The following is a 12,459-nucleotide window of genomic DNA, read 5'->3' as shown; positions in this document are numbered from 1 at the left end:
AAATTATATCACCTTACCAATCTTCTTTCATCCCTGAAAGGAAAATCTCTGACAATATAACTATTTCTCATGAAATAATCCACACCATGAGGTCTAAAAGAGGAAAAAAAAGGAAATTCTGGCACTATGGGCATAAAAATTGATATGGAAAAGGCCTTTGACAGAGTGGATTGGGGCTTTCCAATGACAATTTTGAAGAAAATTGGCTTTGATGATCAATGGTGCAACAAGATCAACTTATGCATATCAACCTCATCAATGGTTCTCCTGATAAATTCTTCAAACCTTCCAGAAGCCTAAGGAAATGTGATCCCCTGTCACCTTACTTGTTTTTATTCTTCATGTAATCTCTCTCAATGACTCTTTTTCATGCTGAGGAGATGGGCATAATCAATGGGATAAAGATCTGCAAAGTAGCCCCTCCTATAAGTCACCTTCTATTTGCTGATGACTACATGATCTTCTGCAAAGCAAATCCAACTGAATCTCAAAATATCATGCAACTCCTACAGATATTTGGCATTTCTTCTGAGAAACTAATCAACTTTCATAAATATGGAGTTTTCTTCAGCAAAAACACAAATCCAGATCTCATCCCTCAAATTAGCAACTCCATGGGAGTTCAAGTCCTTCAGCTGGATGATAAATACTTAGGATCCCCACTATTCACACAAAGAAGCAAAATAAACTCTTTCAAACCTGGAGTTGAAAAATTGAAGCTAAGACTCACTGGATGGAAACATACCCCTCTTAATCCTGCTGGCAGAGAGGTAATCATCAAGTCTGTAACTTCATCAGCCTGTATTTACCAAATAAACTGCTTTAAGGTGCCTAAGAAAACTTGCAAAGACATCAACAATATACAAAGAGATTTCTTCTTGGGAAAAAATATAGAAAATCCTTCTGGTTATTATCCTAAGGCATGGACATCAGTTTGTAAGGCAAAAGAATTGGGAGGCCCGGGGTTCATGAATATGGAACTATTCAACAGCTTTATGATAACAAAAATTGGTTGGAGACTGGAGCAGGATAAGGATTTTCTATGGTACAAGCTTATGGATGCCATATATCTTCAAGGCAAAAATGTTCTTAGCATGGATACAACTTCCAAAGATGGAGACTCTTGGATATGGAAAGGAATTCTAGAAGTCATAAGCAACATACAACAACACTTCTCCTGGAGAATTGGTTATGGCAGAAGGATCCAAATTTGAGAATATTTATGGATCCCAAATTCCAATGCAAGAATTCAAAAACTACAACACTTCCCTCACTACATAAACAAGATAAAATCCTTTCTTCTACCAGATGGAAACTGGGATGCAAATCAAGTCTCTAACCTGTTTAGCATGGAGGAAGCGGCTGTGATTGTTACTCTGAAGACTTACCCAAATGAAGAGGACAGAATAATCTGGAACTTCAATGATACAGGAGAGTTCTCTGTTAAGGAGTTGTACAAGGCAAAAACTGATCATCTATACAGAAATGACCCTCCAACTGGCAACTGGGAAGCCATTTGGAACATGGATGTGGCTCCAGTTATCAGAATTTTTATCTGGAAATGTCCTCATGGAATTCTTCCCACAAATGCCAAAACAGCTAGCATACTTCATTACATCAACCCTATATGCACTGTTTGCAATAGTGGGGAAGAAGAATCCATGTCTCACATGTTTCCAAATTGCACTACTGCTACTCTAGTGTGGCAGGAAATCCTTGGCAACTCTCATACTATATTTGATAACAATACTATCTTTATTGACTGGCTGAATTCCTGGTTCCAACTTGGAAACACTGAATGCATCATATATGCAACCACATGTTGGTATATTTGGAAAGCCAGATGTGAGTTTATATTCAAACAAATTCAGCCTAATGTGGAAGTTATTGCTCTCAGAATTAAGCAGCATTTGTGCACTCACAATAGAATACATGCGATGCCATATCATATTATGAACAATTTTCCTCTCTTACCAAATGAAGAGGTTGCTATGCAACAAGTTAATACCTGTTACAATTGGAATGCAGAAGCAGGATTTGGAAAACATATCAGTATCTGCACACTACAAGATACTGAGAACTCTGATTTTTACACTGCTCTAACTATGACAGATTTTGAAGGAAACACCATTGGCTCTAGAGGGCATTCATGACACTATGGAGAAGGGGGAGTCAAAGGAGGAGCATACCTATCTTTCCAGTGGGCCAAAGAGATGCAGCACACAAATATTGCAATATCTGCTGAATCAATGGACATTCTAGATCGTTTCCAGTTCCTCTACAATGAAGTTGTTCAAGGAAGATTTCACCTAAATTACTATGAAAGAAGAAATAATCAAGAAGACAATGGTAGAAATATGGACATAAGTCCCATATCTTTTGTTTTACTGAATCTTAGTATTGTTAATCGTAGCCGGAATATGGAGACTTTTAATTTAGCTCTTTTATGTAAGAACAACATTGGCAGGCTGAGTGGTGCATCCACAACCATAGCCAACACAACTTCTGTGTACTACTCTTAGTACCTTTCTAGGCCTAAGCTTTTCATATAAAAAAAAAAGACTCTGTAATGGACTGATAGCGCTTTGAACGAAAATAAATTGCTAGATACCCCCAACTTTTTACACCTTAACGCGTTGCTAAAAGCTGGTCCATGGCTATTCAGGTGGAACAAGGGAGGGCCCGAAAGAGTTCGTCAATAGGCGAGGGGGTTAGATTAGTGTCACCGCCAAAAAAAGTGTGGGATGATTCCGTGGGGTATGTAGTAGCTTATGGCACTCGGCCCAGGAGATCTAACCCACTGGATCTTGGGTTATAGCTTTTGTTTTTCCGGATCCAACAAATGGCAGATCAACCCTGTCTGGTTGTTATCAGTGTAAGCATGGTGTAAGTAAATTGAGGACGATTTATTCCAAATCCTCCAGTCAACCAAAATCAGTTCTAGGGTTTATAAAACCAAAGCTTGAAGCATGTCTCTCTCATGGCAGATTCATTTTTCCACCTGAGAAAACAAAAATTGAGCTGAACCCACAAATTCTAAGGTAAAATTAAACACACCTGCATTGAAAAGTTTGCTTTTTGATTCTCATTTGTACGAATTGTTCTTGCTCTGTTTTTCCATCCCCTTGTCTGGATTTCAGCTTTGAGATGCATAAATCTATCCTGCATAAGGTTAGGGAATACCCATTTTTGTGTTTACCCTATACAACAGACATTTTATTGTTCATTTCTTGTGGTGAAACTTGTGATGATTAAGTTGGAGAATCTCAATAGATATCATTGGAGGATTCACAATGTTTATGAATGTTAATCTTAAGTCTGTTACTTCCATTAGTACTGTGAAACCTCTAAAATACTTCAATTTGGGTAAGATTCAATGTAGACATTCTTGTATTTCATTGCCAATGTGGAAGGCACTAGCAATCTCAGGCCGATCGTCCGCTTCTTGTATGGTTACTAGATTAGCTAGAGGTGTTCGAAGTGAAGCAGAAAATGTACTGTTTGATTATCTACATTATACTAGAAATTTACAATTTTCTGATGCAGAACACATAAGTAAAAACTCACCCATATTTCTTCGGACGCTTTTATCAAAGGTTATTGATTGTGATGAAGAAATTAGTAGGTCACTGGCGAGGTTTCTTCGTTATAATCCTATTAATGAGTTTGAACCATTCTTTGAGAGTTTAGGCCTGGCAGCATCAGAGGTTAACCCACTTCTTCCGCGTGAACTGATGTTTCTAAGTGATGATGATATATTGCTTCACAATTATCATGTTCTTTGTAATTATGGGATTCCTCGTACTAAGATTGGGAAGATGTATAAGGAAGTGGTGGAGATCTTTGGGTATGATTATGGGGTCTTGGCTGCGAGATTTCATGGTTATGAAGAGTTGGGACTGACCAAACCTACTATTATTGCGTTAGTTACCTGTTGTCCTACACTTTTGGTCGGTGGTGTTAATCGAGATTTTGTTCGGTTTCTTACATTGTTGAATGGCTTGGGGATTGGAAGAAATTGGGTTAGAGAGTATCTATCGGATAAGAACACGTATAGTTGGACTAGAATGGTTGGCGTGATGAGGTTTCTTGAAGAAATGGGTTGTAGCAGGAAAGATATGAGAATATTAATTGACAAACATCCTAGGTTCCTGTTTGAAGACTCTGGAAACAAGATTTATATATTGGTTGCGTTATTATTAAAGATAGGTATTTCAGCAGAAAACATAATTTCATTGTTTCTTCAACATCCTCAAATTTTAGCTGGGAATTTTGCTAAAAATCTGTGGGGGGCGCTGCATTTTCTGTCGGAGATTAAGATGGAAACTGAAGATATTGCTATGATTATCCGTACTCATGCACATATATTGGGTTGTTGTTGTCTGAAGAAGAAACCTAGAACAGTTCTATCGAACTTAAAAGTAGGCCCAGAGAAGTTGTGTGAGATCATAAAGGAAGACCCTCCAATGTTGGTTACTTTGGCTGGAAAAAAGAAAACTTCTCACAAAAAGGCGTCGAATGATACGGAGAAAACTACATTTTTGTTGCATATCGGATATGTTGAGAATTCAGATGAGTTGGTGAAAGCTCTGAAGCGATTTCGTGGTAGAGGGGATCAATTACAGGAGAGATTTGATTGTTTGGTAAATGCTGGATTAGACTTCCATGATGTCTGCAAGATGATCAAAGATGCTCCACAAGTCCTGAATCAGTCAAAGGATGTTATTGAGATGAAGATTAAGCATCTGGTGAATGATTTACGTTACCCTGTGCAAGATTTGGTAGCATTTCCTAGATACTTGTGTTATGATATAGAGAGGATCAAGCTTAGGTTCTCAATGTATGTATGGCTGAGAGAAAAAGGTGTAGTAGGAAAAATGACCTTAAGTACGATTCTTGTGAGCTCACATGCACGTGTTATAAAGTACTTGGTAAATCTTCACTCAGAAGGACCAGCTGTTTGGGAAAGATTAAAAAGAGAGTCATCTTCAAGCTAGGTACTAATTTTCTCCTTTCTATTTAATTCTAGCTTGTATACTTAGCAAAATTTGTTAATTGTCACTAATTCATCTTGCTATTCTTGTTTGTACACTTAGCGAAATCTAATTGATCTTGCTGAAATTGTTTTGAGAATTGAGACCTTCAATCAGCTCTGCCGTCTTTGTATCTGCACTATTTCTTTTACTAGATAATTAAGCTCCCTCACCCAGTGCAGGGAAAGAGTCGAGCTTCTGACCTCTCATACGAGAGGTGCTGCAAGGGCCACTAACTGCACGGTACATGCATTTTTATCTACACGGTTAAGTGATGCCTTTTTTTAAGAATTTATTTCATTTTAGATAAAACAAGTTGGAGTGCTATCACATGTGAGACTTTTATTTTCGTATATTCACAGTCAAGAAATAATTGTGCACCAATTCTTTTTAAGGTTCACGAATCTAGTGCAATCATGTTCCATACACTTCACTGATTGAAATTAAGGAATAAGGTCTGATGTGCGTTCTGTAGCTGTGTTGGTATTGTTCATGAACTTCAAATTTGTATTAGTTCTTTTGCAAATGTGAAATTTAACCATAATGTGAATGAGTCCCGTGGTTACCATCCAGACCGTCTTTGGCTTAAAAACTCATGTTAGAACAATACGAGATGGAGTCTGGTGACACAAAATGAACAGCATGGTCATTTTGCATATTTAATTTCCTTCCTTTATCATGGATTCAGAAGATTAGATACGTCTCTGTTATGTCAAGGTTACAATTGTAACAAGTAGGGTCTCGTGTATAGTTATTAGTATAATAAACAGATATAGAAAACTTTAAAGTCTCTAATTTGTAATAACTTTCAGCACATTAAGGCCCAGTAGCTTAAAATAGAAGAAACTTAAATGGTGTAATTGTGGATTTTCTTGTGATCTTCCCATATAGGGGAAGATCTGTCTGGAGACAACTACTTTATATGAGCAATTAACCCATTAAATGTGAAATACAGCGTAGAGCATTAAAAAGACCCTATAAAACTGCAACCTTTAGGAAGATGCTAATGTAATTCCTCTCTGACAAAACCTAAAATTCTTATAACTAGATAGAGAAAACCTTAGGGATATCTGTGTGACAACTCCGGTTGTTGGCTGCTGAATCTAAGATGGCTAAGAAACAACTCTTTGAGTTTATTTTGAAGACTTTGAACATCTTGCTACTTCTTTGTGGTCTAGCCTTGGTGGGTTTTGGAACATTTCATCTTGTAAAATGGACTATAACCTCCAATGAAGTTCATTCAGATAACATGAAGCAATACCTCTCATCAGTATGGTATGTTGCTAAGGATTTTCTTACTTTCTTCATTTTGTTTTTAAGATAGTTGTTTTTATTCTGTCATATGGAATCCGTAAATGGCGTTGTTTTGTGGTTGGTGAAGGCTTTTTCTGCTTTTTAGTGGGTGAAGCTTAGGGTTCTGTCTCTTTTATTTTTGTTTTTATAATCAGTATTCCAATCTGTAAAGTTGTTCCTGATTTGCCTCTTGATTTGGTATTGAATTCTTATACTGTATCGGTAACTACAGTAAATTGAATCCTCTTCATCGTCTTTCGTAAAAAGCATTTGTATACAATCGATGTTACGAATCAATTTTAATCGTCTAGAAAATTCTATTTTACTGCTAATTTATGTGTCTGCTACTTTGCAATCTTTTGCAGGTTTCTTATCTTTTTCATCGCAGTTGGCACAATCCTCTTTGCCATTTCTTGTTCCGGATGTATAGGAATTTCTGCCAGAAATCGCTGTTGTCTGTATCTTGTATCCTTGAGACATAAAAGATTTCTTACTCGCTTTCAAGTTGACATTAATTTTTATTTTTATCTTCCTTTCTAGTTTTCTGTAATTTCCTTAATTATGATAACCAGTACTCTGTGTTCATGGCGATACTAGTATTATTTGAGATTGGACTTGGAGCTTTTGTAGCCTATGATCGCAGATGGAAAGAGGTGAAGACTACTTCTCTCACTATTCCTTATCCTGAATTTTCCAAACGTAATACTTATCTTTACAACTGACATTTTCGTTTGACAGAGGATACCCAAGGATAAAACTGGGAAACTTAACTCAAGCTATGCTTTCATAGAAACAAACTGGGAAATACTGAGATGGGTTGCTCTCGGAGCAGTCGTTTTGGAGGTAAATGATTACAAACTTGTAAAATTCAATAGCAGATTTTTCTTTGGTTAATAGAAATTTCAAACTTATCTGGGTATCGCTTGTTGATTATACAGGTATTGGCTCTACTATTATCTGTCGGTGCGCAATTGTCCAGGACTCGGGCATTTTACGATAGCAGTGATGAAGAGTTTGACAGGTATCAGCAGTTCCAAAGAATGGTTCCTCCTAGGCAGGTTTACCCTGCCAGCAGAACACCTTCACCAACTATTGGCAACAACCAGAAACAACCTGCAATTCAATTGAGCAGGGCTGGAGTATGATGCTAGTACCAGCTTCATAGTCTGATTAAGCACGAAACTTGAATACATTAGTCTATCCATATATGATGTCATAAACCGCATCTTGTTGTCCACAACTTATAAAATTAAATGAAAGCTGCACATTTTCAAAGTTTGATTCATATATTCCCAGTCGTATCATAAGATTTTCTGACAGACTGTTTCGATCTATAATACACTAGGAAAATTAATCTTGAAGAATGATAGTTGAATCTTTAGTGTACAACAATACAGAATGTTCTTTCTATCGAGTAATATGTTACACCATTAGCAGCCCCGAGTTGAAGAGAAGAGAACTCCAATAGTACATGAGAAAATTACTGCTTATGGTCTCATATGATCAGAAAGGAACATGATGAACGAATAATGAAATGGAGGTCAAGCCAAAACGTGGCTATGATATTAGTATACAGAAGATGCAAAAAGGAGGTGTGCTCTCTAAAGTGGCAGACAGAACTGAGCCATCCAGGCTTGATTCAGAATTCTATGCCGCCGAGCTTCAACTTCATTTTGCATTACTATAATACCCTTCTGTTTCAGGGTAAACTAGTAAACATAAGATACAGGAAAGAGACTGTTGTTTGTACGCCATCAAATTGGCTTCTCCAACTAAAACCTGCGAAAAAGAGGATAAGTCATAAGGTATTGCCTGAAAGTTGAAAAATGATCAGATCAAAATTTTCTGTCATGTTAGCTAAGCGACAGAATTCATTCTGCAACAGTCAATGAATAAGAAACTAAGAACACGAGAAGACAACACGAAACTTACGTTTTGAACAATGATATCGCAATGTTACAGAACGAATTCCCATTCTACTTTTGACAGGTCAAGCATTTTGAGGTCACCGTCTTCGAACATAATCTGCCACAGAGAAAATAGGTTTAGGTTGTTAGAAGTTGTATATCATAGTTAATGTCTATGACTGAAAGATACATGTTGCCTGTCGAAAGATTCAGTATTTACAAAATGAAAATCTCTTACTGTGTGTTTTCTTGAGTTGTTGTCAAACCGTTTTATAATACCAAATGTAGATACAGGTTGCCTGTCGACAGATTCAATATTAGTGCACTTTAGACACAGTTTCATTCTTCTGAGCATTATGTAAGACTGAACTAACATCAGACCAAGGAGACCAGCATATTAGAAATTATAAAACAAACCTCTCCCTGTCAGCGCGAAAAACTCGTATAATTTCTCCAATGCAATTATGACAAAAAATTTCTCCATTGGATTGCGAGCTCCCTGAGATGTAAAAGCAAGTTATAAATAGACATTCAAGAAAGCAAGAACAATTACTACACGAACTATGAGTGTTGAGTGTTTCCTAATGGACATGATATCACCTAATTCAACTATTCAAGCAACAATGTAACATAACTTGGATAACTTGATGAAAGGTAAAACTGCATACCTATGTGGAGATCTCCATTTGTGTAACCCTTTACAGAAAACAAAATAAACACCAATTGTAAGTGTTATTTTCAGCAAATGAAAGGATCATTTGTAGATATATCAGAAACCAAAGTATGATAACTTATTTTTGGAATGTGTTATATAAAACAACCGTAAACGTTTAACAATATAGACAGAGGTTCTCATGCAGTCATGCTCCACCAAAGACAAACAAAGTTAGCCAATACAATTAGAGATGCATGTCTTGCCTTATAACGAAAAGCTCCCTCCAGCTTGCCATTCAGCTTCATAGGTTTTGCCCCTAGTTTTTGCCTGCAGTCTGAAGCACCACAATGACAATCCTGATCTGCACCAAATTGAACAAACCTGCTGGATATATTAGACTTTATCATCTAAGAAATTAAATATTCAGAAGCTCTAACGGGAACTATCTCATGAATGATTTTTTACCATCCCTAGCAATAACAGATAGACATCTGCAACATAAAACATTCGAAGAAAAAGTTCAATGTAAATTGACATACTGATAGTCATAGGTTAGATGTTCGCCCTTTTTAATGTCACGCTTTGCAAAAATGCCAATTCTAGTTTCGCCACTATCTCTCCTGAAAAGAGAAATGGAAATAAGTGTTCTGTCATACGAGAGTATAAAACCTCAAATGGCAGGCAGAGTAAGGAAAAGTAATGAACCATTTTTGCATCTCAGTATTAGGCCGGCAACTATGATTTATAAATCTTGATTTGTTTCCCTTGTATGTGGCGTCAATCACCATATCTCGATTAATCTCACATAAGTAGAAGTTGGTTTCTCCACTGTGCTTCATTTTCCAAAGTCTTTCCTCACATGTTTTATCATCAATAACTGAGTTGAGTTCAAAAAACAAAAAAATGTGTAAATTGAAGTATATTTGAAAACAATAATGAATTGTAAAGCATTTATAAAAGTTACCTTCTCCGACATATTCTATTACAAATTCTTTTCGCTTAATATCTTCTTCCGCCACTAATCCTGATCCACACTTCTCTGTCTATAAAAAGAATACCATTACATCACCTAAACAAAACTCATATGCACTACATGAAACTCAAAATACCCGTGATTGTGTAATTAATTAGTTTGTCAAAGTCTTCGGGTAAACGAACAAGGTTGAAAAAATTGTAAGATGGCATACCTTCACTAATTTCATCTTTTTAACAGGCCGTAGATGAAATGGTTTATTGAGACAAGAATCACCACAGTCACAATTTGACGAACAAGTAGACAATAACATCCTACATAGGAAAAGTACATTTAACTCAAAACTTTCATGAAGATAAATGGAGTACTTGAGATCTAGATAATTCTTACCCGCATTGGCAATCTCTGCCACACACAGTAGATTGACTTGAAGCTTTGCAGGAACAAAATATCCCATCATCTTCAATACGCCCTTTCATCTTTTTACTAAGATATACATCTTTAGTTGGTGAAGATCAACAAATTTCAAAAGATAGAAAGACATCACTACTATCTGCTAATCCCAGCACAAAATACAGTATGCTATTTGAAGAAAAGGTAAAACCCGTGAAAAGGAAGATAAAAAAGACCTTTTCTTAACCAAATAAAACAAGCAAAAAGACGTATAGATTAGCATATGTAGTTTGATCTCTTAATACTGATATTGTCTTTGTCCTTCACAAAATAATTTCCACCAAGAAGTTCATTCAGAGCATATTAATTTATTCAACTACTATATGGATACTGCGTCTTATGAAGGTGTAGGTATTAGGATTCTGATCCTTTGCCCAGTCTGGCAGTTCAAATTCGACTGGACTTCCAATTTCTTCGGTAAGCTTGTCAAATATGTGCCCAAAATTGTGGTGCTCAAAACTCTGTTTCAAATTAAGATTTAAGAATAAATAAAGAGCTAAGAAATTCACAGAAGAACCCAGTGCGTCAAATTAGTATACTGACCTTTGTCATAGCAGGCATGTTGCAATCAGAACAAGCGTACTCAACCACAGTCCACGAGAATGATCTATTGAGATGTCTAGTAACATTTACCTAAACAGACCAAAAGGCCAATCCACCGGCAGTTAGTTTCACATACTGCAAAATGCAAACTACAGGGACGAGAAACTGATATCAACCTTTCACTCACACATTGTATCATATAAACACACCCATTGCTATTCACTATAGTTTCTCACAAGTTTCCTACTAAATACGAGGAGTGCATATGCGTGCGAGCAAAGAACCATAAGTTACAAATTATATGTAATATGAACATCTGATACGAACTACACCAAAAGGCTTTTGGTGAGGGTTTCTCCTTGAGTAACCATTCAATGAATTACAGAACAAATCCAAAGCTATCACAATCTCAAAACCCTTTGCCCCTTATCACCCTGTAGTGAAGTATGCACAGAAAATCCTACCATTACTACATTCATTCTCTCTAATCTTCTCTATTTCTAGGGTTTTACTGGTTTGAACATTCATTCAAGCAATTTATCTACAGAACATTCTCAATAAGTACTTCCTCAATACAAACAGAACCATCACTTTCAACATGAATTACCAACTAATTTGAATAAAAAGAATACTGTGGATTCAACACAACAACATAAAACCCTAGTTTCTTCTTCTTCATAATCAACAGAAAGATCAACACAGAAACAAGAAACCCAGAAAACGAATTAAAAAGAAAACTTCACCTGCGAAATAAACTCCAAGAACCAGAAGATTATAACTTGTTTATGGAAAGAAACTTCTTCTTCTCTGAATTGAATAAAAGACACCACCAGATTCACACTAAAACTGATGAACTGTACAACGGTTGAGATCTCTCTGTATAAGTACTGAAAACTTAATCTGAATCAAAGGGTTATCGTGATTTTTGAATTTAATTCTGGGTTTGAATTTAATTTTGATTCTGGCTACGATTCCTAAGGATTTGAAATTTTGGTTTTCTTTCTTTCTTCTTCTACTTCACTGTGTGGTTAGAGAGAGAGAGGGGGAAGATTAAAATACAGAGGAAATTATGAAATTTAAGGAAGTGTTTGGACCAGGATGTATTATTAGTTATAACTTAAGAAATCAATTATCATTTACCAAACAGACCTTAGATGGAGGTTTAAACTTAAGAAAAGTAAAAAAAGAAAATGGTAAGTGATACCGTTATTTATGGTAAAAAAATTTAATTTTACCGGGTGTTTGGATACAATACCATACCAACATCAGAAGTCCAAACCCAAAAATAGAAGTCAAAAAAAAACAAAAAAATCCTTACTCACAAAGAATAGAAGTCAAAATGAATCTTACTTCACAAAGATTTTTTTTGTTTTTTTAATCGAAAGAGAAAAAGAGAGTGAAACCTCTGTATATTGTTACCTCCGTATATTAAGTCCGGTTCATGTGGTAACTAGTATAAATGTTATTTTTATTAAAATAGTATATTATATTGTGTTTTGTGGGATCCTTATTAATAAAAAAAATTAGTTATTTGTATTTGACAGGATCTTTATTAAATTTTAGGGATTATATAATATTTTATGGGGTCCTCTTGTAATAAAA

The 12,459-nt window shown here is 35.9% G+C and overlaps 2 protein-coding genes across 6 annotated transcripts; one reads left to right on the top strand and one right to left on the bottom strand.

Moving 5' to 3' along the window:
• The first annotated feature begins 2,950 nt into the window (after nt 1-2,950).
• On the top strand, nt 2,951-7,611 carry LOC113329967 (tobamovirus multiplication protein 2A-like). Of its 5 annotated transcripts, XM_026576825.1 has the most exons (5): nt 5,332-6,308; nt 6,692-6,791; nt 6,899-6,979; nt 7,065-7,169; nt 7,265-7,611. In XM_026576825.1, exons 1-5 carry the CDS (start codon nt 6,142-6,144, stop codon nt 7,469-7,471), a joined length of 660 nt encoding a protein of 219 aa, XP_026432610.1. In that variant the 5' UTR covers nt 5,332-6,141; the 3' UTR covers nt 7,472-7,611. The 5 variants fall into 5 exon arrangements, with proteins under 5 accessions (XP_026432608.1, XP_026432607.1, XP_026432606.1 ...); XM_026576823.1 differs by lacking the exons at nt 5,332-6,308; nt 7,065-7,169; nt 7,265-7,611 and adding exons at nt 2,951-4,997; nt 5,216-5,276 and having other exon boundaries at nt 6,899-6,917; XM_026576822.1 differs by lacking the exons at nt 5,332-6,308; nt 7,065-7,169; nt 7,265-7,611 and adding exons at nt 2,951-4,997; nt 5,097-5,276 and having other exon boundaries at nt 6,899-6,917.
• LOC113329969 (histone-lysine N-methyltransferase ASHH3-like) lies at nt 7,608-11,885 on the bottom strand. The gene is made up of 14 exons (XM_026576826.1): nt 11,601-11,885; nt 10,858-10,947; nt 10,646-10,775; nt 10,252-10,360; nt 10,076-10,175; nt 9,853-9,931; nt 9,594-9,765; nt 9,428-9,508; nt 9,152-9,269; nt 8,902-8,929; nt 8,651-8,732; nt 8,472-8,532; nt 8,259-8,351; nt 7,608-8,105 (listed from the first exon to the last, which is right to left on the bottom strand). The coding sequence occupies exons 2-13, from the start codon at nt 10,873-10,875 to the stop codon at nt 8,283-8,285; spliced, it is 1,047 nt and encodes a 348-aa protein (XP_026432611.1). The 5' UTR covers nt 10,876-10,947; nt 11,601-11,885; the 3' UTR covers nt 7,608-8,105; nt 8,259-8,282.
• Between the last annotated feature and the right edge of the window lie 574 nt (nt 11,886-12,459).

The sequence above is a fragment of the Papaver somniferum genome, unplaced genomic scaffold (genome assembly GCF_003573695.1).
Source record: "Papaver somniferum cultivar HN1 unplaced genomic scaffold, ASM357369v1 unplaced-scaffold_117, whole genome shotgun sequence".
Taxonomy (NCBI): Eukaryota; Viridiplantae; Streptophyta; class Magnoliopsida; order Ranunculales; family Papaveraceae; genus Papaver; species Papaver somniferum.
Note: the sequence above shows the minus strand (reverse complement) of the source record. Positions and strands in the feature narration are given on the sequence as shown.

What these genes read in the sequence shown, in the direction of transcription:
- LOC113329967 (XM_026576821.1), top strand. Translation starts at nt 3,294, where the DNA reads ATGTTTATGAATGTTAATCTTAAGTCTGTTACTTCCATTAGTACTGTG.
- LOC113329969 (XM_026576826.1), bottom strand. An exon ending in AAAAGATGAAATTAGTGAAG is followed by an intron (nt 9,932 to 10,075) that starts GTATGCCATCTT and finishes TTCTTTTTATAG; the next exon opens with ACAGAGAAGTGTGGATCAGG. An exon ending in AATAGAATATGTCGGAGAAG is followed by an intron (nt 9,766 to 9,852) that starts GTAACTTTTATA and finishes AACTCAACTCAG; the next exon opens with TTATTGATGATAAAACATGT.